Source organism: Podarcis melisellensis (genome assembly GCF_964234715.1).
Source record: "Podarcis melisellensis genome assembly, chromosome: 10".
NCBI classification, from domain to species: Eukaryota; Metazoa; Chordata; class Lepidosauria; order Squamata; family Lacertidae; genus Podarcis; species Podarcis melisellensis.
The window spans coordinates 28,057,437-28,083,264 of NC_138542.1; the positions used below are offsets into that span (position 1 = coordinate 28,057,437).

The 25,828-nt window shown below is 39.8% G+C and overlaps 1 protein-coding gene and 1 long non-coding RNA gene across 4 annotated transcripts in view; one reads left to right on the forward strand and one right to left on the reverse strand.

Moving 5' to 3' along the window:
• Window positions 1-971: 971 nt before the first annotated feature.
• Window positions 972-25,828, reverse strand: part of SCAF11 (SR-related CTD associated factor 11) — a 31,135-nt gene continuing 6,278 nt past the window's right edge. Inside the window, exons 3-15 of one of the 3 annotated variants that reach the window (XM_081927980.1) lie at window positions 24,014-24,174; window positions 21,711-21,788; window positions 19,935-20,026; window positions 19,381-19,448; window positions 18,241-18,293; window positions 17,637-17,743; window positions 16,368-16,454; window positions 15,078-15,184; window positions 10,854-13,700; window positions 9,561-9,904; window positions 6,944-7,117; window positions 5,040-5,159; window positions 972-4,487 (exon numbers count right to left, since the gene is read on the reverse strand). In XM_081927980.1, the coding sequence (XP_081784106.1) occupies window positions 4,359-4,487; window positions 5,040-5,159; window positions 6,944-7,117; window positions 9,561-9,904; window positions 10,854-13,700; window positions 15,078-15,184; window positions 16,368-16,454; window positions 17,637-17,743; window positions 18,241-18,293; window positions 19,381-19,448; window positions 19,935-20,026; window positions 21,711-21,788; window positions 24,014-24,174 (4,367 nt within the window). In that variant the 3' untranslated portion in view covers window positions 972-4,358. Of the gene's footprint in view, window positions 4,488-5,039; window positions 5,160-6,895; window positions 7,118-9,560; window positions 9,905-10,853; window positions 13,701-15,077; window positions 15,185-16,367; window positions 16,455-17,636; window positions 17,744-18,240; window positions 18,294-19,380; window positions 19,449-19,934; window positions 20,027-21,710; window positions 21,789-24,013; window positions 24,175-25,828 lie in introns of all 3 variants that reach the window. The other 2 variants (XM_081927979.1, XM_081927981.1) reach the window with 2 other exon arrangements.
• LOC309379205 lies at window positions 5,167-6,739 on the forward strand. The gene is made up of 2 exons (XR_014172399.1): window positions 5,167-6,168; window positions 6,395-6,739. It is a non-coding gene; the product is annotated as an uncharacterized lncRNA (long non-coding RNA).

Below are 25,828 nucleotides of genomic sequence, written 5' to 3' on the forward strand. Positions count from 1 at the left end.
ATAAAAAAAAAATCTCTCCATACACCTATTAATTGCTGCTCAGGTTTAAGCACTTTCAGCTAGAGACAGCCAACAGATTGTTACAGAGGATCACTCAGCCTGATCACCATGTACAGTACTCTGGACTTGAAGAGGACTGATTAGAAATCAGCTTGAGGATCCACTGGGTGAGAACCCATGGAGATCCTGTGATCAGAAACACTCAAAAGAGAAGGGAGTCCAAGATGGATGGGAGTTTAATCTTAAAGGTGAAATATTGAAAGCACAAATGTGGACAATTCTAAGAAGAAAGAAAAGTGGGAGGCATCTATAGAAACCAGTGTACAGTAGCCGCATAAAAAGCTTACAGATGAGCTGAAATTTAAGGGCATGTGCAATAAATGGAAGGGGAAATTACAAAGGAACAATATACAATTGCTCAACACCTACTTTGCCTCTGTCTTCACCCAAAAGAAAAGTGATGCCCAACCTGGTCATAACAGAATAAATTATCTAAGGAGGCAGCTCCAGCCCAAGATAGGCAAAGAGGTAGTAAGGGAACACCTAGCTACTTTAAATGAACTCAAATCTCCAGGGCATGAGGAGCTGCCCCTAAGCTTGCAGGTGTAGTATCAGAGCCTCTGTCTATATTTGACCATGCAGACTGGAGGCAGTCAAACATTGTCTGCATATTTGAAAAGCAGGGAAACGATGACCCAGGTAACTACCAAATGGTCAGCTTGACATTGATACCAGGAAAGTGTTGGGAAATAACTGGGAAATACCAACACAGGTTAAAAAGAGCCAGACTCCTTCCACTTAGTCAAAAGAATTTATTAGAAAATATTCTGAACTACATAAAACTCTTTAGAATATTGTTTCAGTAGACTTTTATTCCAGTCTTATGCTACAGACATCACACAGCCTGGACTTAAATTAGCCACTGTGCTCCTGATTTGTTTTTTTATTTTATTTTTGTATTTTTGTAAAAAAAGAAAAGAAAAAGACATATTTAAGCCACATGCACACGGAAAGACTGGATGGAGTGCTCAGTGCACCTGCTGCTCCCCCTTAATACAATTTCATGATGTTTTAATCTTACCAATTTTCTCACAGTAATTTCAGTCCATTGGGTTTGCTTCTGCATTATTGAAACTCTTGAAAAACGACAACACCAAGAGATTAACAAGATATCAGTCAGCAGCTACAGGCCTACAGAACTCTCTTGAAGGCTGACCCCTATGCATCTCCACTCGAGCTCTTTCTGAATTAGTTCAATGGGCCTTACTCCCCTGTAAGTGTGTGTAGGACTGCAGCCTTAATGTACCAACGAAATGCCCGTGTATCTAAGAGCACGTTTTCTCAAGTGTCTTCAGATGAAAGCCACCCCAGCTGATTTTCCCAGAGCAACAGAATCGGCAGGCACTTCCAGTTATACATGCGCTTCACACCAGTGGGTAAGTAGCACTTCATTTCAGCATCGGCACACCAGTCACTGGTGGGTGGGCGAGGCCAGATGCAGTCAGTTTGCCTGCAGTCAACCAGGTGACTGTCACCACAAATGCTTAGAGCACTAACACAACAATCAGAGCTATGGTTCCAGTTGCTCATCCAGCCACGGGATACACTCTAAGCCACACAACACCCATCTGCACATACAGTGCCTAATCCAACTGATGAGTACTTTCTTAGAATCACATAATAGTTGGGTTGGGTCATCTAGTCCAATCCCATTCTGATCTTGTGGGATCAGAATACCTATATAGGTGATGCTTGGCATTTTTGAACACATAATTTAAAGGCCTGCATATCTTGAGATGCCGTTTTAAAATATTGGTGTAAACCAGGGCAGGGGAACTTGTGACTCTCCAGATATTGGACGACAACTCCCGTTCGGCCCAGGCAGCATGGCCAATGCTAAGGGGCCATGGGACTTGTAGTCCAACAATCTGTGAAGGGCCACAGGTTCATCAGCCCTGACACAGATGGAGGCTGAACACATACTAGTCAATATTCTTCATTGGGACTGGAAATACAGCAAATACAGATGGAGGCTGAACACATACTAGTCAATATTCTTCATTGGGACTGGAAATACAGCAAATACAGGGTTCGCCGTAACTCTGCCTCTGTTGTGCTGCAGAAGTATTAGAACAGAAATATTAAACAAATTCCCTAAGTATGTGGAAGGTGTATCAAACCTTCATGCCGTGAAGTTACTCTTAAGAAAAACAGTTCCTGAGGGAACGATATGGCTCAGTGCAGATAACGTCGTGCAGTCTCTCTACCATTGTTAAAGCTGGCAATGCTTCAGGCTCGGACTTTCCCTCCTTCCTACCCCTCCTTCTCCTTCCCAGCACTAACTCTGGCTATTGTTATATCTGCACCAAGTTAGTTAGCCATGGTTAGAAGGAGGTTTCAAATCTCTGGTTGGAAGCAAATCACATTTAGCAATGTATTTGGTGCATACCAAGTGGAACCTCATTAGCACTGCAAAATGGGAAGCCTTCAGGTCTGAAGGGGGAAAAAGGTGGAGAGAAGAGAAAGTTGAGCTCAACCAATATCAGGCAATGTTACATCTGCACCAGGCTGGTATACAGCAGAGAGATATGCACTCCCACCCCATCTTCAATAATTGAGAGTATGTAGTAAGCATAAATACATATGGTGTGATTACATAAATGGTAGGGTACAATTTGCTACAGGAGATGTTTTTGTCTCCTCCAAAAAGTGCTAGCCAGTCTGGGCTGAAAGATCATTGGAATATCTACTAGTCTAACACAAACTCTGCAGCATAGTGTTTGACTGTTTTTTTTTAAAAAAGGAAGGGGAAATATTCACACTAAAAAGATTCCACAAGATAAATATTATCTTTAGTTACACACAAAATACAGGCAAACAAGTCCTTGTCTGAAAAATAAAGGGAACTAACTCTTTACACAGCTGTGCTCCATATTCCTTTCACACTCAGCCCTGGGTTTTCCTTAGTTTGCCACCAGTGGGAAGGCTCTCAGGAACACATGGCTAAATGGTTTGAATCATCAGTCGTGTGCCACATGTGGTACACACCACCATGAAACCCTGGGAGGATTAACTGCACTGTAACAGCACTTTGCTTCAAAGCATTATTAAACCAAGGCCCCTTTAGTTTCCTTAACTCTTCATTTCTATTGAAGGAGCTAGTGGTAACTTCTCTACACTTTGGAAAAATCAATGCCAAGTCCAACCAAGCCATTTCAGGTAGAAGTGCATTATGCTTACTAATGCCCTATCTAGCAATTGCACTACCTTCACCACCATGCATCGTGTAACACTTTAAAGATCAACTCAAATAAAAGACTAGGCCTCATGCATTATACTAGTGGGAGGTCAGAATGGAAAGAGCATGGCAAACTATTACGCAGCCTTCATCATGACACAATTTTTGTTATATTTGGCTTTTACTTCTCATGCCTACTACAAGCAGCTGCTTACAGTAGACCAAAACTGACAGTGGTATGCCACAGGTAGTGTTGACTAAGGCTATTGGTTACATAATCCACCTCTAATAGCAAGCAGAACGTTTTTCCTCAAGGTGATGGGAGATAAAAAGACAAAACTGAAGTTAGGCAATTAGGGCCCATATACAAAAATCAAGCACAGAATATCTTTTAAACTCACAGGACGACTCAAAGGTCATTTCCCAAAACTAGTTTGAGGATGAAGCAGTGGTTTTGGTTGCCTGCACCATGCCTTTTAGAACTTTTATTTCATCTAACAACTCAAAACAAGAACTAAAAAGCCACAAAACAACAAGCAGCATAGCCTTTATTTGGTGTTACAATAGGAAAATCATGCCCAAATTTCTGGGCAACAAATTTTACTTCTGTAGATTTTTTTGTGAGTTGTTCCATTCACAAAGAGTGTGCTTTTTAAACACACATTTTGAGCCTGTAAATCAAGGCAAAACACTTTATTTAATTGGAATTGAGGGGGGGGGCATTGGCAGGAGGATTAAAGAAAAATCTGCCTTGAATTTTTCCCCCTGACTGATTTACATATATTGTACATATCTGTCCAAGTCACTGTATTTTGACAAACATCTGTGTTTATACACTACTGTTTGAACCAAAATGCTGTACATGTGGCATTCAACACAATTGTATATTACTAATAAGAGGGGCACTCTCCTTTATTCCTTTTAGTTTCTCTTTACATATCCTTTCCAAAAAGGATAAAGAAGTTGCAGCATTGATCTATATTTATTTATAACAAAACATTATACACTATATCGAAAAATAATTTTATCAAAATCATATTTCAACCCACTATTTTTTAGTTAATAGTCCATGTCAAAATTGCACTTTGCAGACATTTCGATGGCATATTCCAGCCTGCGCTCATTTCCTTTCCGCAAAAACTGCCTCGTCTGGATTTTTCTTCCGCGAATGTTTGTATTTGTCCACATAAGCTTTTACCAAATTAGCCACTTTTGCAGAATTAACTTCCCCACTCTTGCTATGACAGACCTACATGAAAATAGAACACACAACCATTAAGTTAACCGGCACCAACCATACCACTTAATATCACACCAAAAGTGCATAATTATTGGGACATACGATCTCAATAAACTACCCTTGTAAGGCGTATCTGGTGGGGAGTAAGCTTCATCATGCCTTTCTAGTTTCCCAGGGGAGTAGGAAAATATCCCCAACTCCACCCTGACTGCTAATGGCCATCAGTTAAGCAAGAACAATTTTTTTATGTTCTAAAAGCAGGCTGGCAATAAAGGTTTCAGCTGGGGCAGGAGACACGCTACAAGCTGAATAAAATATTGAGTCCGCACTCTCTCCATAGCCTATTATCATGTTCACTAAGAATTGTTCAAAATCAACAAGACTAGCTTAAATTATAACTACTTATTTCACCTCCATTAACAAACCCCTGTGTGAACTATTCTCCAGAGCAATAAGCCTGTCACTTAGCCTCACCTCTTTGCCTCCTCTGTTCAACAGGTTTCAAGGTTAGAAGAATGCAGACTGCTAAATGCTGTCTGATATTAATAGTGTATCACTTACTTTATCTACAGCTTTTCTCACAATTTCTTTATATTCTTCTTTAGTAATATCTTTATTTTGATAGAAAGGCTTAATAGCCAGTTTCACTTCTTGCGCAGCTCTTTCTTGAATTTGCAGTTTCTAGAAAAATTAGGATAAAGAGTGTTACACTTAGGAAAAAGGCACACAAACCAGCATTTTTGATATAACTGTTAAGATGAAGAACAGTTCTGAAGAACGGGAAAGCTTGCCCCAATTTTGTGATACTATGGTTGGTCCCAAAAACTATTGCTCAACTAAGGATTTTAGGGTTTCTTTGTTTTTTAATGAACCAACATGGCTACTTTTGCTTTTAACATGTGTACCAATGCAAACATACTACCTTTTGATTTACAAGTGAGTCAGTAAGTCAGTAAGACACTACAAAACCAATGGAACCTCTAGTTTTATTCATCTAAGGATTATCAGATAGGCGAGTTCAATAAAGCATTGCTAGCTGTCTACAAGGCTTGTAAACAGCCACCCAATAACAGCTGCCTTTAAGCAACCAGGCAAGGAACCTTTCACAACATTTGGATCTTTCGTTCCTCTTTTAATCAAAAAATAACTAGCGCTTGTATGGATTGGGAAGTATAGATGTGAAGGCAAGGAAAAAGAAAACCCAATGGAAAACTTTTCACTAAGGGGAACTCTGAAAAAGCTTTAAATATTGTTCAAAGATTTTATTTTTCGACTTGAGAAAGTCTACAACGATCAAACCCAAGAGGCACTTCTGCACCTAGAGGGTGCTACCACCTTCCTGAGAGGAGTATTGAAGACCTTGTTGCTTGTGAATTGTTGCTTGCCTTCTTCTGGTCACCTATGGTCTAGAATGGAGATACCAGAAGCATCCAGATTCACCTGTCCTTTTGATCTGATGCCTCCTTTGTGGTCAATCTTTTCACCTCTCCCCTGAAACACTCTACAGTACTTTAATTGCCACCAACTGAAAAACAAGCAAGTTGCTGCCCTGCCTTGATGCAGAATACAAAGATCAGAAGCAAAAGCCTCACAGAAATAATCTGGGTGAGAAGAGAACTTTAATCAAGACCCACAGAAGAAAGTGGACTACAACTGGGTATGTTTGCAGTTTTGTTTGTACAAAACTGAGGTGTTTATAGTTTAAAATTTCATAGATATGCCAAATAAGACATATATATATATATATATATATATATATATATATATATATATATATATATATATATTAAAACAAAAATTGTCCAGTAGTACATTAGAAACCAACTAAGTTTGTCCTTGGTATGAGCTTTCGTGTGCCTGCACACTTTTTCAGTATCTGTATATAGTATCTGAAGAAGTGTGCATGCACATGAAAGCTCATACCAAGAACAAATTTAGTTGGTCCCTAAGGTGATACTGGACATTTTTTTTATTTTTTAAAATATATTTCTACTGCATCAGACCAACATGGCTACCTAGCTGAATCTAAAACCAAATAAGACAGTTTTATATTTCAAGTTTCAAAAAAATCTGTTTTATGTTGTTAAAACAGTAAATAACTTCAGGTTTGACTATTGTATATATTGTATATATACACCCTTTGTATCCCCACCCCTTCAAATTGGTAAGTTTTCCCACGGCTTCAACATTTCCAAATATTCGACATCTCTAATGAGGTGGAATGAATTTATTTGCAAGGTCAGTCTATAATTCCCCCCCCCCCCCGAAGAAACCTTATGATTTCTTAGGAAGCTAAAAAGATGATATAAATGGAAGGTGAAATATGACATCCTCTCCATTTCCTTAGGGTAAATAATTATTTCTCTCCAATTTTAGCATTGCAGAATTATGCACATTGCTCTTGGCTTTGAACTTGCCTGGTCTTTCTTCGAGCTATCTGCGCTGGCTTCCACCGTTACACTTACTTTGCTTTCAGCCAATTTTACAGCGGCATTAGAGGATTTGATGTTACTTGACGATGTTGCATTACCAGAACTTGGTCCCTGAACCGTTTCCACACTTCCCAGAGCAGCTGCTGTTGGAGCAGGCAAGAGGGTTGTACTCATGTTGTTGGCAACATGGGAAGTACTAGGAATAGCCTGTTTTAAAAAGTTATCAGAAGTTAATATGGTAACTAGTTGCATCCAACGCTCCTGCCCTGAACCTTTAGTTCTTGGGTGTTTCTAACATTTCTGAGAGATAGTTAATAGGTGGAAAGAGATCGTTCAGCCCAGCTGAGGCTAGCCTTAACTACAGAATCCATCCTATATGTGACACTGACAATCTCCCCTTTCTCTGCAACCCAATAGTCTTAGTAACATGACAATTTGTGTGAAAACACAGGCTAATGGGTTTTTCTGCAGACTGGAAAGGGGGGAAAAACAACAGTCTGCAGACAGAGAGACTGAACTCCTGTGCATCATGTAAGAAGGAAACCTATACATTTGCCAGCTAGGATAGAAGCCAAAGCTCACCACCCAGGACAGGTATAAAGACAGAAGGAACCAGTGAGAAGGCAGCCTCTCAGTGATCTACTGACAGCTGGGTAGACAGCCCATGAAACCACCACAGCAATCCACAGAAGAATAGGCGGCCATAAACCTAGGAATGCAAACTTTTATTCCAACCAGTAACAGATGGAAGTCCTTCATTCTGGCTTTGCACTTGGATCAGGCAGTTGTGATAAAAATATGAGCGCTGCCCAACTATTATATGGAGCAAGCAGTGCACAAGAAGTGTAAGCACTTGAGTCTGCTTCCTTCAGTAGCAGTGATTTGCAATCCTGCTCTGGTTCACTTCAGATACCATACTTGGGGAATGGCAATGGAAGAATGAGAAAGCGTCCAGGACAGAAGCAGGGGGAACAGATTCCAAAAGTAGCCAATTACAGCAGCAAACATTTCACAAGGTGCTATCTGTTGAGCAAATGCAGAGGCCCTTTTCTGAGAAGCACTTCAGAATAGGTACTTGTAATTTAACAGAGATGTGGCAGCAGAGCAAGATCTTGACAAAAGCTCCCCTCCCAGGCATATTGCTTTATAGTCAGGAATGGCTAATCTGTGTTCCTGGACTACAACTCCCATCTTCCCTGACCATTGGCCTTGCTAGCTGGGGTTGATGCATCCATCATCTTGAGGGATATGGGTTCCCCATTCTCCTGCTTCATATCATCCAAAGACAGACTATTCATCCACCATGAAAGAACAACAAACACTGGACTTCACATGAATGTTTTCTTCAGTTGTGGAAGGAAGTCTAACCCACCCTAGTCTCACAAGGATATGGAGAATTACAACAGGTTTAGATGTGGCGTGCAGGCTGGGCAACTCTTCTGTGTTCTCTGAGTCAGGGCTTCCCAATGAGGTCCCTCTTCACCCCGACCCCACAATTCCCTCTTCATTAAGACATTGTTTCAGTGTTGGTTTTGTTTCAATTTGATTAAGCTTTCTGGAATTGACATTCTGATTATGATGCGAAGGACACCCCACCCAAGCCAAGAATATTAACCTAAAGCAGACTTCTTCAAAGTAATGACAAATTGATCACCACACAAAGAATGACCAATATTCTCATGTTCCTTTTTATAAGTAGGGTATATCAAATGAGATGTAAATGAATTTAACAATGAAGATTATCACTTCCATATAAAGACACCAACAAAAATGTATTTCTTGGAACAGGGCTTGAGTGAACGCACACATATGGGATTGGCTTTTATCCTGCGGATTTTAGTCTTTTGTGAACAATTTCTGTTGCTGTCCTCCCCCCGCTCCTCAAACCATCTGCGTATGAATTTACTGCCAATGAATTTTTTCACAATGGGGAAACAAATTCACCAGACTACATACAAGCTTTTTAAAAATAATATGAACTAGGCCAAATTCAGACATTATCATTGTTGCAAAGTCACTGTATCCACATTGCTGGGGACTCTGCTCTGAAGCAGCGATGTCTGTAACCAGCAACCAGGTGGGTTGGGCAGATTACCAAGGTTTTATGTTTCCACAGCAGGGCAGGCACCTAACCTGGGAGCAGTTCTTGCTCATGTGGAAACTCATAAACCATCACCCTATCCCACTACAGATGCGTATCACATGGCATGACAGCCACACAACAGTATGCACGAACAGAGCCAAAAACTGAAGCTCCTCTTCCTCCTCTCTTTCTTTTGTATAAATAATGTGTAAAGCAATACTTTCCGCATTAGAATGATGGAAGAGAAATGTTAACTAACAAATGATAAGTGTTAACTGGGGATATTTTATGGCTTAAGGTGAGGGCCATCCTGAACAAATGTGGATGGTGTACAGGGTGAAAGAGGGGACAGCTTATTTTCCTTCCATGGGCTTCCTAAAGAATGATTCAAGCCAATTTCCCCCCCTTACCAATGGGCTTCCGAGTCAATCTAATTGCAGCATTAAATTGTTTAAGGAAAACTTCCAGCCAAATGCATAAAATTTACATAAAACAAGAACTGAACCCTATTCCAAAAGTCAGTTTTAAAACTACATTTATTTATTTTTTTACAACCAAAGGATATACCTGCAACGGCTTTCCATCCAGTTGGGAAGCAACATAGTTAACTTGCTGGGATGGTGGTGGAGGTGGTGGTGGTGGAGGTGGTCCCTGAGACACATTGGTTGAAGCTGCTACCTGCACAAGAGGCACTCCTGTATGAAGATGCATGGGCACCGGTGGAGGAAGGCTAAATGGATTGTGCTGAATGTTCACAATAGGACCAGGGACGCTCATTGGATATGGGAAGATATTCATCTGCTGATGTTGCGTATTTACGGGTGTCATTACATTCATCTGTGGCTGCAGCACGTTTATGGGTAGTTGAGAACTTTCGCCTTGTTGGCTGGCTTGGTCTTTGAAGTTTGGATCTGTCAGACAGGGGAAAGCCATTTTGAAAACATGTAGTTCCATAAAGCATTACAAAAAACAGAGCACAATGGAAGGCATGCAGTCCATACATGGTATGTAATATTATCATCTTAAATCTGGAACCCAGATTTCTCTCTCTGTGTCTCCCCAAAAAGAGCACACGTGGTAGTCTGGTCTTGTTATTTTATATGCTCTTGTTTTGCTGTCTCTGCAATGTAGGCTAAAATATGGGACTAGGGAGTTGAATGGATCTAAGTCCAATGCCACCTAGCATACTGTTCCAGAAGCTCCCTAGCCCTCTAGAGCAGTTTTCAGGAAGAGAAAGCAGAGGAGGCTGCAGGAGATGGTCAATCAGTGAAAAATCGTCTCTCATTGATTTTCAGGAGCATCCTTTCAATGTGTGAAATAGCACTCTCGAGATCTTAGGATCCAATCCATTGTTTACTTTGCTAAACAGTTATGGAGGGATATCTGATATGTCAAATACAATCCTCACAGACATTCACTTAACATACAATAAAGGGTTCTCTTAAAAGTATTATTTTGTGCGCCACATAAATACTTTTCCACAGAGCTGTACTGAGCGGATACATTCCAGCCACTTTATTATCCACTGTATAGCACGAAGAGTTAAAAAATTTTACCACAGATTTTTGAATAGATGTACTGAAGCTTTAAGGGCACCAAAAAAATCAAAGTTTTATTCAACATTAAATGAGAAGCATGTGTGCTATAGTGGGTGAACAGGAAAGTGGAACATACCCCATTTTGAAGGCTTCGCCATTTCAGCAAGGCTGTGATTATTTAAGTTGGGACCGTTGCACAGAAGCTAAAGTTAACCATCCCCTGTCTAGCATTCTTAGAATTTTTTTTTTAAAAAAGGAGGGACTGTCTGCCCGCTCTATCCCAAACCAGTGATTTATGCGTTAATATGGGAAAAATAAATACCTTGCTCAGGTGCTACTTCTTCTGGCTTTGTCCACGCAGATTGTGGGCTTGACGAATTTCTTCCTCTTCTGGAATAATAATTCTGTACGTCTGCTGGTAAAGTCTTCCTCACAGCCCAGCTTGATGCAGAAGTCCACCCAGACCTATCAGCAGGTGTATCAAAAGAGAAGTCTTGCTCCATCTTACGTTTGTATGGTTGGTGCTCTGGAAACCTTGAACTTTCAATTCCAGAACTATTTGCATTCCCCGAGTGTGGCTTCTTAGTTTGCCAGCGGTTTTCACTCTGGTCTCCATATGTAAAGCCACCTCTGCCACGGCCACCTCTGCCACGGCCACCTCTGCTGCGATTTGAATTCCAACCTGATCCAAAGCTTCTGTTCCATGGAGGCCCTGAATCATTTTGCCTATTTTCATCCCACGGTTGATTTTTTAAATTGTCCCTCTCTCTGTTCCTTGTTTCGGGAACAGAATTTATCCTTTCCATAACCCAGTCTGGATAATCTTTCCTAGACTGGTCAGAATAAGACTGCTTGTCAGCATCTTTGCTTGAACTGTCCCTCTCTCTTTTCATACCCTCTGTCTGCTTCTCTTGCTCATTTCTTTTATATCTGTCATTTCCTCTGGGACTTCTCCAGCTATCATTTGTCCACCGTTCTTTCCACCTGGGAGGTGAATAGCCATCCCTCTCATTTCTAGGGAATGAAGGGCCTTTGCTTCTTGTCCTTGATCTTGACCTAGATCGAGACCTTGATCGTGATTGTGACCATCTCCTCCTACTCTTCTCTCTTTCATGATCTCTTCTTTGCCCATCTTTTTCACTATCTCTATCCTTACTTTGAGATCGGCATTTGTGCCTTGGAGAGGATTCCTTAGCTCGTGTCCGAGAAGATCGCCTTCCTTCCCTGAGAGAATCCCTTTTTGGAGAAGACGACGGTGACCTCTTCCCTTCTCTCGTAAGATCCCTCTTTGGAGACTGGGACATAGATCTTTTCCCTTCCTTCAGAGTTTCTCTTTTAGGAGAACAGGATGGGGATCTCTTCTCTTCTCTTGGAGGATCTCGTTTCGGAGACTGTGATAGAGATCTTCGCCCTTCTTTGGAAACATCCCTTTTAGGAGATCGAGACATCCTGCTTTCAGCCACAATCTCCCTCTTGGGAGATGGAGACTGAGATCTTTTCCCCTCTCTTTTGGCTGGTGACCAAGTTGTTGATGGAGAATGAAATCTTGATCTTCTAGTCCTAGTCTTTTTATCTTTTTTAAGTTCTGCGGAGCATTCTGTTTCTTCTTTCTTGTCAGAAGAGCTCGAAAGGGATACCGAGTTTTCAGTCTCATGGGAAAAGGAGGTTGCCTCTTGCTCTACACTACCACTCATTAGTGGCTGGTCTATCCGAGATTCATTCTGATCACTGCTAAATGAGTCACACTCCATAGCTACTATCTCATTATTGTCTTCGCTAAAATGTTTAAGGTCTTCCAACTTAGGTGATGAACTGGTTCTAGAATCTTCTCTAGCCTCTTCTAAAATCTGATTCAATGTATTCTCTGAAGAAATTGTAATTAATAAATCATTATCTTTTTCATTCTCTGTGGGTACACAGACTTCTTTTTCGACAGTGTTCATACCTTCCATTTCCAATGGCACTGGAAGCTGCTGTAACGTGCTTGTGGTATTTTCCAATGGCTCCTTGACTACTGCCTCAAATCCTATTTCTTCTGGTGATTTATCCTCAGAAGAATGAGAAGCTAATGTCTTCTCGGGCATTTCCTTTTCATGCCTCTCCAACATCTCATCTACTATTGCTACAGATTCTGACTCACCAAACAATTCATTTCTTGGACTAGGCACAGGCTCATCTGCTACAGACAAAGGTTCAAGGTCTCCCAGGAATTCATTTCTAGGATCAGGCGCTGGCTCATCTTCTATTGCCACAGATTCGGTTGCACCTAGCAACTCATTTTCAGGATCAGCCAACATATCATCTGATATTGCCACACTTTCGACTTTCTCCAGGATTTCATTCCCGGGACTGTCCAAAGGCTGATCTGCTGTTGCCATGGGTTCCAATTTCTCCGGCAATTCATTCACAGGACTGCCTAATTCCTGAGGCTCATGAGTAAGTGTTCCTGTATCATTACAGGCATCTTCTCTAGAAGCACTATAAATTTTATCTACTTCTTCAGCAGCAGGACATCCATTATTTTCAAACTCAGTGTCTTCCTTTACTTCACATTTTTCAGTGTCTCCCTCTAGGGTGAGCAAAGGAGGATCTTGAACACAGGAACCAGTGTCTAAAGTAGCCTGCCCTTCACCAGCATCGCCTGTAGGATCTTCCTGACATGTCATACAGTCCTTGAAATTTTCCAAGCCATTAGCAGACTCTGTTTCTACATCATTTTTGTGACTCAGGTCAGTGGCAGTATTTTCACTGTCGGATAGATTGCTTTTATCTAGTACTGTTGTTACCTCTGTCTCAGATTCATCGTCTAATAGGTCACTAGATGGTTTTCCATAACGTCCAGAACTTCTGAGCTTCTTTTTAACCACAGGCTCCTTCTGCTTAGCTCCTCTTTTAGTCTTCCGCTTTGGAGGTAGTTTCTCAGATTCTGCAGAAGCAGCATTCATAAATGAGTTACCATCACCACTGGCCTCACATCCAGAATTGCTAGATTTTGGTGAACTCTGAGACTGACTCGAGGTTTCAGTTTTAGCATTCCGGGCAGATCTTCTTCTAGGTGTAGTATCTGAAACCTTCCTTCTTGTTCCTCTTGTGCCAGCTGCACCAGAAGTTTGTTTTTTCTCTTCTCCTTCCTGGACATATGTAACAACATGTCCCTTTTCTGAAGACTCTAATATATATGTATTAAAGGAAGAGGAGGAAAGAATGTTTAATGTACTGAGGTAAGGTGAATGCAAACATTATTTATTTTAGAAATGTCCACATTTAATTCAGTATTTGCCTCTTTGGCTAGGCTTTTTCTTTATTCTGGGGCTACTGCCATTTCATCAAGAGTCAATTTGCCTGTTAGGTCTTATGTTATAGTTTATTCTTTCAAATAAATTAACTCAGATCAAATTTCTAAATTAGCATACTTTATATACAAAGCACCAAGATCACTGGCTTGGCTGCTGCTCACTAGCTGAGCAATCTTCACACATGAATCACTCCAAGCTTGCAGTTTGTCCATCCCTGTACATCCATGCATTGGCAAAGACTCATCTGCTACGTGATCACTGCAGCTAAGCCTATGCCAACATGTGCAAGGCAGGAGCTGGAGCCAGCAGCATTGCCCCTGGTATTAATGTGCTTCAGGTGTGAAGGGGGCTCTACTCCCTTAGAAATCTATTCTCCCTTTTTGCCCTTGTATCCTCACCCCAAATGCTCATGGTCCCATTTCTGCCCCATTCTTTAAAGCCTAAAATAAAATGGGCTTCTTCTATGAAGCCATTAACTCTCAGGTCCCCACCCTTAAATAGAATGAAGCTCAAATATGTGCAGAATCATTCATCAATTTGTGTCATCCCTAAATCCTATATTCCTATTCTAGTTCATAGAATCACTATGAACAGGAAAAAGTGGGATAGACTGAGGAACACTGTACAGACACACTACCTCAAAAGAACTTATTATTCCTCAAAATAACTTCTCTCCTTTCTTTCTGTGTGCACATATGTGCAACACACAGATATGTAGTCTGTATATTCCTACTAGGGAAAATGTTTTATGAAGCAGGAATTCTGTTTAAGTTAGTAAAATAAACAGAAATCTATATACCTATTGAAAAGAACTAGATACCTCAAGTCCCTCTGAACTGCAAGTATCTATTTGTTCAGCAGGATAACCTCAAAAAGACTAGATTTTATAGGCATGCTTAGAATGACTTAATTTAGAATCTGTTCAGCCCCAGCTTATCTGCATGGAAATGTTATAACCTCCAGTGAAATAATTTCTATAACCTGGGGCATGGTAGAGAGAGAAAATAAGAGAAGAAATTAGGGCCTGTACATTCTACCTTAGCCACCTCCCATATTATGTTAAAAAACCAACTTTACATCTGAACATTCTTTAGACATTTCAAATTATTTTGTGTTTTACTTCACACCGATGTGACAATTAACTCTTAAAATGTATATTTAAATAGGGAAAATCGCATAATATAGTTGGAGAAATTAATGAAAATGTTGCTTTATATGAACTATAAATAAAACTTACAAAAAAAATTTACCAAAGTTTTCCAAAGGCGAAGAACTTCTCAAAAAAAGAGTTCCCACTACAGCAGTGGAAACCAGACAGCAGGTTGTCATCTCTGTTTCACAGCCCATGGATGGTATTCTGTAAAAATTAACCCACATAAAAACAAGAGTTACAGGAAGAATCCTACCGGGGGGTCGGGTGGGGAATCACATAAGGCCATATAGAAACACATTGTATCCATTGGATAAATAGTAATGAAAAGCACATGAAGGATTGAGACTCCCTTCTTGGATTTAAAGTTTGTTATCTTGGCCAAAGTCCTGTTGGGCTTAGATAATTTGGACTCCTTTAAAAGGTCTGAAGTGGAATAGGAAAAAAGAAAATGCTTTGGCTTTCCAAAATGAAATTTATATGTATATTACTAGCTTTTTAATCAACTGGATTATGAATTAGCCTGTAAGTATCATTGTCCCAAATATTCATTAATGTTAGGTTTATGCATTACAAATCAAAAAATAAAACTATAACCAGACTTGAGTGCAAAAACACTCCTATTACTGCATTCCTCTTATTACAGTGGTGCCCCGCAAGACGAACGCCTCGCAAGACGAAAAACCCGCTAGACGAAAGGGTTTTCCGTTTTGGAGGCGCTTCGTAAAACAAATTCCCCTATGGGGTAGCTTCGCAAGACGAAAAAAATCTTGCATCCCCCCCGCGGGGTTTTTTCGCTTTTTTCGCCGTTTTCTTAAGCCGCTAAGCCGCTTATCAGCTGTTCCGCTGATAAGCCGCTTAACAGCTGATCGCTGGAAGCCGCTTGACAGCTGTAGCGCTAATCCGCTAAGCTGTCAATGGGCTTGCTTCGCAAGACGAAAAAACCGCTATACGAAGAGCCTCACGGAACGGATTAATTTCGTCTTGCGAGGCACCACTGTACAAGCAATATGATGATCCTAAATTTTAAGCATTCTGAATGCAAAACAAGAAACCAGACAAACCCTTTGCTTAACTGAGATTCTATCGATTCAGAATAGTAGACAGAACCAAACTATTATATAGCAAAGCACATTTTAATATAATTATAAATTAAATTTGTTTACCGCCTTTCATCCGAAGATCATAGGGCAGTTCACAACATAAAATATAAGTAGTTTATTTTGTGCAGTCATATGTAAATAAAAAACCCACACAATTTCAAATGCTATTGAAAGTTTCTCTTAACCCAGTTGTTATTGTTCTTTAGATATTGTGACTGTAGCTTCACTAGTGACAAAGTGCATTTAAAAACAAAACAAAACAGTTCTTAACCAGTTGGTTGCTTTACCTTGCCATACTAGCTAGTACAGAACATGACAACTCCAGCTCTCTTCTCTTATGCCCGATCATTGTGTCAATTTTGCTGATCTCTATACTGGAACATAAATTTGAAATAAATTTTAGGGCCTTGATGTGCAGCTTAACAAGGTGGCAGATAGATTTAAGATACAAATGTGCACTTATTTCCAGAATGGAAAATGATAATTGAAATACATGTACACATGCAGCAGATGAATGGGTTGAGGTACAGATACTGGTCTCATTCAGATAAAGAAAACTGCAGCAAATTTGAACAGGACAAGGACAAACTGATCTATCTGTAGGCTCATGTGCTTCCTTCCTCCAGCCTGCCACCACCCATCTCCTGCTCTGGCATAGCCGTAAGGAAGACTTCAGAAGTTTCTGTTTCCATGATAAATAAAATGCATCTTGTTGCAATATCTAAACCCCAGATAAAATGCAGTTAATCTTAACTATAGTCCATTAAAACAAGCCCGTTCATTAAGTCCATTTTAACCATAGTTCATGAAGCTGGCTTGTTTCAAATGACCACAGAGAAGATTAACTACTGCTTAGGCTTCAAACACACTGAACTGCACTCACTCTTAAATCAGAAGCCTCCTATCTTGTCCTTGCTGCCACACTGTAAGGGAGGGAAGAGAGAGCATACAACCCCTAGTCTGATATACAATCCAATACAATGGTTTAGCATTATGACAAAACACAGCCACTGGCTTCCTTAGGTCTCCTAAAGTGCTCAAGGGAGATGTAATATGCTCCAGAACTCATCAAGCTATTTCTTTACAACTTATAGCATATTAGGAGAGGAAGGGCCGTAGCTCAGTGGTAGTGATCATGCTTTACATGTCAAAGGTTCCGGGTTCAATCCCTGGTATCTATAGGCCAGGAAGAACTGCAACCTTGGAGAGACACTACCAATCAGGGTTGACAATGCTGAATGAGATGGAACAAAAGGTCTAACTCACTGTAGGCTCTACGTTCCAAGAAGAATAGATACAAAAGCCATTTAAACCCTACACAGAGACAGACTTTCAGATTTTAAAAATTGCTCTAGAATATTTGCAAAGTTAATATTGGGAGATTAGGGCTCAATTACATATTTCTTTTTTTGCTGGAGTAGATCCTACTACAGCAGTTTTATATGTGAGGGAAAAAAGTTAATCTAGATCTACCATTTTCCCAGGAAGTCAAGTGAGTCATATTAACATTTTACAGTATTACAATAGTCTTTGTGAACAATAGATTCAATACTGACCATTCATTTTGGTAATTAGGAGATTCTCCATTGAAGCTACTATTAGAAGAAAATCTACCACAGAAGTTACTTCTGAGAAATCTGCTTGAGCAGGTTTGTCTTCTGGGCTACAAAATAAAGTTTTAAATGTAAAACACTGTGGTAACCTCTGCATCCAATATTCATAAAACAAAAAAGCGTTCCAGATGTAAGAACATTTGAAAGAAGATTTATATTCTAGTCATATAACTGCAGAAGCCATCTAAGCTGCACTGAGACACGGGCAGAAATATATTCATGCAACACATTTCACAAGGTCTTGAAACTCACTTTCACTGCTAGGTCTACAAACTAGGATGGGCTGACAGGGAAGGACTCAGAGGTAGAGGAGACACTTTGCATTTAGAAAGTCCTTAAATTTTTTTCATTGTAATTAGGCACCTCAAACAAATTATCTCGGCACAGACTTTAAAAGGTTAGGTAACAGGTGATGGGAAAGATCTCTGCCTAAGACTGGAGACCCCCAGTTTGTACTGTCATTGCACAAACTTGAAGGAAAGCTGCCTTAAACAAAAATGTATTCAGTAACTTTTAGTCCTTTAAACATAAAAGTAATTGAACAAACCTTATTTTTCTTCATAGAAACAGAACTTTTATCTTCTTCTTTGTTTGAAGAACCTTTATAATGATTAAAAAATGCACAATCTCACTTTAATCTGATAATCATTAGCATTAAGGCAATTAGACGTAGATTAAATTTCATTTTAAATGTAAGAATTTCACAAACATTTTACTACTGCAAAAGCCCTTTGGAAGAAAAACACAACCAGATTAGAAAATTACTAGAATATACCCAAGCTAATCAGTGGGACACATAAGATACAGTATTTGTCTGTTCTTTATATAATTTCACAACACAAACTACAAACCAGCCAACTATATAACTATTTCAGTACACCCAGAGGTACATTCAGCTCACACTATTCCCCTGCTGAAACATCTCATGTATACAAGATGGTGCTAGAATTTGGTTAAGCTTTTACAGTGCCACAGGACTGTTTTTGTCAGGCCTACCCTGGCTATTTTGCCTAGAATTAGTGACTTGCTACATATCTAAGCACCCCTACGTCTGGACTACTAGTTGACAATTAGGGAGGAATGACTCTTTTCTGATAGGGTCAGCGAAAGAGCTAACGGTCAACATGAGAAGCAAGGTTTGTGGTTAGGAAGCAGAGGCCACTTCCATGCACACCAAAGTTCTCTTGAAACATCATATGAAAAGAATGCTCTGGACCACAGAAATTATTCCCCAAATGCTGGGGATGTGAGACAGAGCTTCAAAGGAAAAATACACAGTTTAAATACTTGATAATACACAATAAGCTATTTGATTGATTTGTTGCTATTTACTAAGCTCAGATCTTATCAAGTGTGTCTGTGTATATGTGAGCAAGACCTCTTTGTACACCAAAAGGTTTGCCAATTCTCTTTAAAAGTCCTGTATAGTACACAGTCCCCTCAACACTGGCATACTGGACAAGTGAGCATCGGAACCTCTCAGGTTCTTTTGATTGGAGCCTAGATTTGATTTATTGCAATTTCCTATCTCCCATAACGTCACAAGACTTCTCTGCTCTGCTGAAATTGGCTTAGAAACCATTAATTTGATAGAAGCATATCAAATACATCCAAAGAACTAGCAACACGTAGTTTTGAAATTTCAAAGGGAAGCCAAGTTAGTGACAAAAAGCAAAAACAAACTTACTGTGTTTTTGGTTCCAGCCTTTACAGGAGATTGCTGTTAAATGCACTTTCCCTGCATTTTCATGTTTTCTGCAAACACATACAAAACCGTTATATGCCGAGCAATTTAGTGTGTGCTAATAATGGACCAAGGTCCCATAAAGGAATGAACTCTATAAATGCCCTAAAGATCTTTAACATCCAAGATCTAAAGAATGAAACTGCTATGATACTCTGGACACTTAAATGTACAGCAACAAACTGTTGCTTATCTCCAAAGAATATGAAGATTAATCCTGGTAAAGGGTGACAGCAACCTATGCCATCTAATGGCTCCTTTCTCGGCAAATTGTCTTAAATATTGCCTATGTATTTAGGGTCGTATCATATTCAACATTAGTCATACTCTTAACCGGTACAAATTAACAAACTTAAATAGCAATTCTTTTGATCTCTATGCAAGTACTCAGAGTATTACTTATTGGTATCATCCTTATCAATCTGAAACACATCTAATCAATGTTTATGAACGAACTAGACATGACATCAACAGTAAAGGAAAGGTTCATTACTAACCTTGTACAGCTTTTCATATTTGCAGGGCAATACTTGCCCTCATTACAGCTAAGTAGGTCATCTTTTTTGCTTACTTGTTCCTTTATTTGAACCTGTAAGGAATGTTAAAATTAGTACTGCAATTTCCTAAATCATTTTCTTTAATATTTATAACCTAGTAGTTATGTGATTCAGCCTACAGCATTATTCACTTAATACACGATATAAAAATGCCAATGCTGATTTATAGCATCACACTGCTTTGTTCTAAAGGAACTCTGGGTCAAGACATTCTCATTCTAGGAAAAGAGACAAAGCAGAAGCTTGCTCAATAGCACACGCTTGGGTAGAGTTACCAGTAAAAAGCCTAAAAATCTGTCTTGGTGTTTTCTGAAAACATAAAAAAGTCCAATAAAACTTTTCTTATAAGCTAGTAGACAATTGAAGAAGAGGAGGAGTTTGGATTTGATATCCTGCTTTATCACTACCCGAAGGAGTCTCAAAGCGGCTAACATTCTCCTTTCCCTTCCTCCCCCACAACAAACACTCTGTGAGGTGAGTGGGGCTGAGAGACTTCAGAGAAGTATGACTAGCCCAAGGTCACCCAGCAGCTGCATGTGGAGGAGCGGAGACGTGAACCCGGTCCCGCATATTACGAATCTACCTCTCTTAACCACTACACCACACTGGCTCTTCATACGGTCCTCATTATTTGCCGCATGAAAGTGTTCCCAAGATTGATTGAATTATCAGGGTGAAATCTGCTATTGCCATCCTGCTCAGAAAACAGCTTTTGACCGTGGAGGAATCTGCTAAAGTAAGAAGGAACGGTATTTTTTCCAGTTTCCCATTCACATTGCAGCTGCCCACACCATTATCCACAAAGTTTTAAAGGGCCCCTTAAACTTCTAAACTGATTTTCCGGAGCATAGGGAAATATAGTAGGACGGCGGAGTTTATCACTGTTAGTGATCATCTCTGCTAAATCAAAAGCCATTCTGCGCATGGCATGACAGCCCTGGATTTCACTCCTAATGTCTTCCTAGTTTATCATTTTGGAGCAAATATGCTTTTAGCCTTTTATTATTAGTTAAACATGGGTCCTAAAATTTAGACATTGTTTACTTCCCAGAAATCATGTATTTGGAAGAATACTGATAACAACACCTTTATGGGGTTTTAGAGCAGCGGGCGTATGGAGTAAGAGGGAAGCCTAGATTGAATAAAAAATACTGTGTTTCTCTTTTTCTCTCCTTCTCCACCTCTTCTGCAAATGGCAGAAGACTCGGAAGAATGGGGTCTTGCTTATGTTTGCAGAAGCAGCCGAAGTATTACACTGCTTTTACCTTCTGCAAGGAATAAACAGAGAGACCAATCTCTCCCCTTGCCCAAATCTGCAATTAATCGAAAAGAGCAATCAGCATCTGCTTTGCAAATCAACCACAGTTAAACACTAGAACTTTCTGAGATGTGCTGGGAATTACAGCTTGCCAACAAATAAAATAAGAAATCATTTGAGGGCTAAATGGTATGATTTTACCAACACTGAGAAATAATTGTGAAGTATAAATGGGTTAGAAATAGACTTCAACTTCCACAAAGAGAAGGACTCCTTCTGTCAGGGTTAAATGCTTTAAACAAATGTTTTTTGGTCAAAGTTAGAACATGCCATTAACAGCATCCAACCTGCCTTAGTGACCAAATAATTATTCAGATCTTTGAACAAGAAAACGCTAATTTATTCTGATGGCAATTTTCTAAACACAAAATATAAATTAAATAAACATTGGAACTTGCCTTTATGCAGTCTTCTAACGCATTTAGTTTATATACAGCTTGGAACTGTTTGCGGTCAACTGGGCATGACGCTCTGGTCTGAAAGAAGATTTTGTTCACATCTCAATATTTTATAACATTAGAAATAGTTTTTTTTTCTCCACAAAAAAAAGGAACAACTGTATCTTCTGTCCAGTTTTTGAATCTCTTGACTCAAACAAACCTGCATGCGTATTTCCTCTGGAATCTGTTACTTTCAATTAATTTAAGACTCCAGATGCTAATTGGCTTAATAAGTGAATCAATTAAAGCAATAGTTGATCAATCAGCAAGGGCAAGCCCATCTGTTGGGTTGCAAATCAACAGCAATTTTATTTTTAAGGATATTTTAGAAATAATAGCCGTTCCTCCTTGGAGTGGCAGTTTTGATTAAAGGTTTAGTTCTCACATAAACCAATAAGGCACCTGTAGCAAAGGGTTTGTAATATGCCCATTTATTTAAATTTCAAACCAACCACATCCATAGGACTGAGGGTTGTATCCAACTGAGTTATTGTCAGCAGCCAGTCCATGACAGTTCTACTCAGGAGAAGATGATGAAAATTAATCGACCTTGGTTAGTCATGTCCATTGATTTCAAATCAATAGTGGCAGTCCTGCACGAAGAGAACTCTGGTCCACTTTGCATGTAACACTAACCCAAAGCATAGCTAAGCAGGAATGAACAAGGAGTATGTGGGTTCTCTAAGCAAAAATTGCTGCCACTTCACTTTCCAGGTCCTGCTGCTATTACACTTGGGCCATGGCTTGGCTGAGTGCTACATTTGAATCTGGAATCATGGTTGGTCTCTCTTATACAAACTAGGTGCAGTAAGACACAAACACGAACTACAACTTGTGTTTTGTTTGGAGCAAGACAACTACCAGTCTGGGTTGAGACACAGCATCAGGAGAGCTGATGTAAGCCTTGTTGACCAGTTATAAACAAATGACTGGGTTCAGATGACATCCACTCAAGAGTTCTTAAAGAACACAAATATGACACCTGTGTGTGTGCATGGTAAAAGGTGAATAAATGAATTGTTTGGAATTAAATGATGACAACAGAGATATAAAAGGAATTAGGAAAGCAGACATGTTTGATATCTACGAAGAACTTCTACAACCAACCTACGAGACCCTTCCAGATATTGACATGCAGACTGACTGCAAGATCTGAGCCCTCCCCTCAACCCACCCAGTTCCAGTCACACATTCTGCTCATTAAGCAAGATCAACCTGTGCATAAGTGCAATGCCTGCTGGGCTTTGCTTGCCACACTGTTTTTCTACCATTGAGGCCTGCTGGCTTGTGTCTCTAAAGCAGAGGGACTAAACATTTTATCATGACCACAATTCTGGATAATTAGTTTCAAATACTTGAAGGAATGTAACTTTTAGTACTGACTTTTAGAAACATTTTGTCCTACTGATTAGAGTAGGACATGAAGAGTATGCATTTAAACTCTGGGGTTTATAATATCTGCCACAGCAATAAGTGATCACAGCAATAAAAGATGCCTAGAAAAAGTAGTTCTCCAAAAAGGTTTCTAAGAAGCTGGATAAGCATCAGTTACAATATTGCATATGATGTGTATCAGACTTTAGGTCCTTATGGAGTTCTCTCAGTCTCTACAATTATCTGGGTTGTTCATCACAATAAGCAAGATGCTGAAAGCAACAATGTTATATTGCATAAGCATAGCTACACGGGCAAAGAAAGAAGTCTACAGTAACAAAGCACAATATTACAAAGTTGCAAGAAAATAGGTCAGTACAATGGGATCATCATTTAGCAGATTTCCCCGGAAAGCAAGAGCAGTAGGAACTTTGGAAAGGAGACACAATAATTACCTATAGAGTTTGGGAAGACAAATGGACAAACCATTTATCAAGAACCTCAACATTAACTTCCAACAAACAAAGGCCACTACCTAAGCATTTACCAAATGTGGCGATGCGAGTACTTCGCTGAAATGTGAAACGAGTTACATTTTGCCCATAACTCACAAAGAGCTGATTTAGGCATGCCAGCTGGGGTTGTGTTTTTTTTTTTAAAAAAAAAACCTTTAAACATCAAGCCCTTTTGCTATATTATATACTGCTTTTGAAAGTCTCATGTTTCAAAAGCAGGCTGTCATGTGCCTTGGAGGTCACTTGAATATGAGGAACTAGTAGTACTGTTCTTTGGCTGCCAGGCTGCCAAGGAGAAATATTACCCTTTAAAAAGATTTTAAGCATTTAAGTAGCCAGTTTACAAGTTTCCCATGAACCACCTAGACTTACTTCGGCCCATTTAAGGATGCAGGTCATGCAGAAGATGTGACTGCAGTTTTCAGGAAAACCAACCTCCTGCTCTGCCAGGCAGTTTAGACAGATTGGACACCTGTCATCTTCATCAGACAGAAAGCTAGAAGAACAGGAGCAGTTTTCTTCATTCTCTTCACCTGTTATAAAATGTAAAAGCTCTGTGAAGTCTGTAGCAGTAATATCCACTTAAATAATATACCACATCATGCTGATATGCAATTTTGTTCAAACTTGCAGATCTAAAAAGTTGACTCTCAAATCCTTTGTAAGCTGACAGAAAAATGTCTCAATATTGTCAGCTAGGTCTGAAATGCAGTTATCTCATTATGTATGACTGAAGCCAACAAGAATGCAAATGTTGAATTTTGTGATTATCATACTCCCCTCTACCCAACATTTCGTCCTTACCAACCACCAGGTCATGAGCAGGTCAGGTCAAGATTTAGGGTGTGTGTGTGCCTTTAAATGTGAATATGAAAACTGCTCCGGCCTACTATTGGTAGTGGCCAACTACAAACCATCCACGACATGGAATTACTGAAGCTTTTAAACAAGTTACTATGACAGCAGTCACTACTGCATATATGTCAATTAGTTTCACAGGTTAATTATAAATCACTGTGGTAACAATGCGATCTACATGCATATAAAATTGTAAGGTGCAATTTTGTACAAATGTCTTTTTGTAAATAGCTATCTCAAAAACAGTGCAATAATTTTCCTATGATTAAAATGAAACCTTTTAGGCCTTTTTCCCCAAGTTTTAAAAAATAAAGTTGACTTCATAATTTCTTAAAACCCTATTAAAATCCAGACCGACTGGAAACTAACAAATGCCAAATAGACAATACCTTTTCCTGGTTAGCCTGCAAGTGTCTAGATAACAATTCACTTGGGACACAATGTATAATATCAAAAAATCATAAACAGTGGTCTTGAGATGATACCACACCTCTATATGGGCATTAAATTCCTGGATGCTTCAGAAACATCCCCTCAAATCAGGGGTAGCAAGCTCACAGGCCAATTCCAGCCCACCCAACAAAGTTACTGCAGGTGGACCCCCAGGTCTGGGAAAGCCATGCCCCTCTTTAGCACTGCAACTTCTCCATCATGGAGCTGAGAGGAGAGGTTGAATTTGGGAAAGATTTAAAGCTCTCCTCGCAGCCCAGTCCTGCAATTAAGCAGTATCTCAACTATTGAGATGAGAGGGAAAGCTGTGGTGAATCTCCATCCTAGCACTTAGGTAGAGAGGTTTAAACACCTCACCTAAGCTCAGCACTGCAGTGGAGAAATTTACCTTTCCCAGTGCCAAGCTGAGAGGTTTAAACCTCTCCATGCAGTCTAGCCTTACAGTGAAGAAATTGGCCCACCACAGAACTAGGCTGAGAGGATGGGGAACGAGTGTGCAGTACAGTGGTACCTTGGGTTACATACGCTTCAGGTTACAGACTCTGCTAACCCAGAAATAGTGCTTCAGGTTAAGAACTTTGCTTTAGGGTAAGAACAGAAATCTTGTTCCGCCGGCACAGCAGCAGCAGGAGGCCACATTAGCTAAAGTGGTGCTTCAGGTTAAGAACAGTTTCAGGTTAAGAACGGACCTCCGGAACGAATTAAGTACTTAACCCAAGGTACCACTGTATATGTATCTATATGTATGATGAGTGCCTCTGTGGGTGGATACTGTGCAGCTTCATGCATGTCTGCATGGCAAGAGTATATGTATGCAAGATGTGAACTGCAGGTTAGCCAACTCTGAACACAATCTTCAGGATGAAAAAGGTCAGCCAT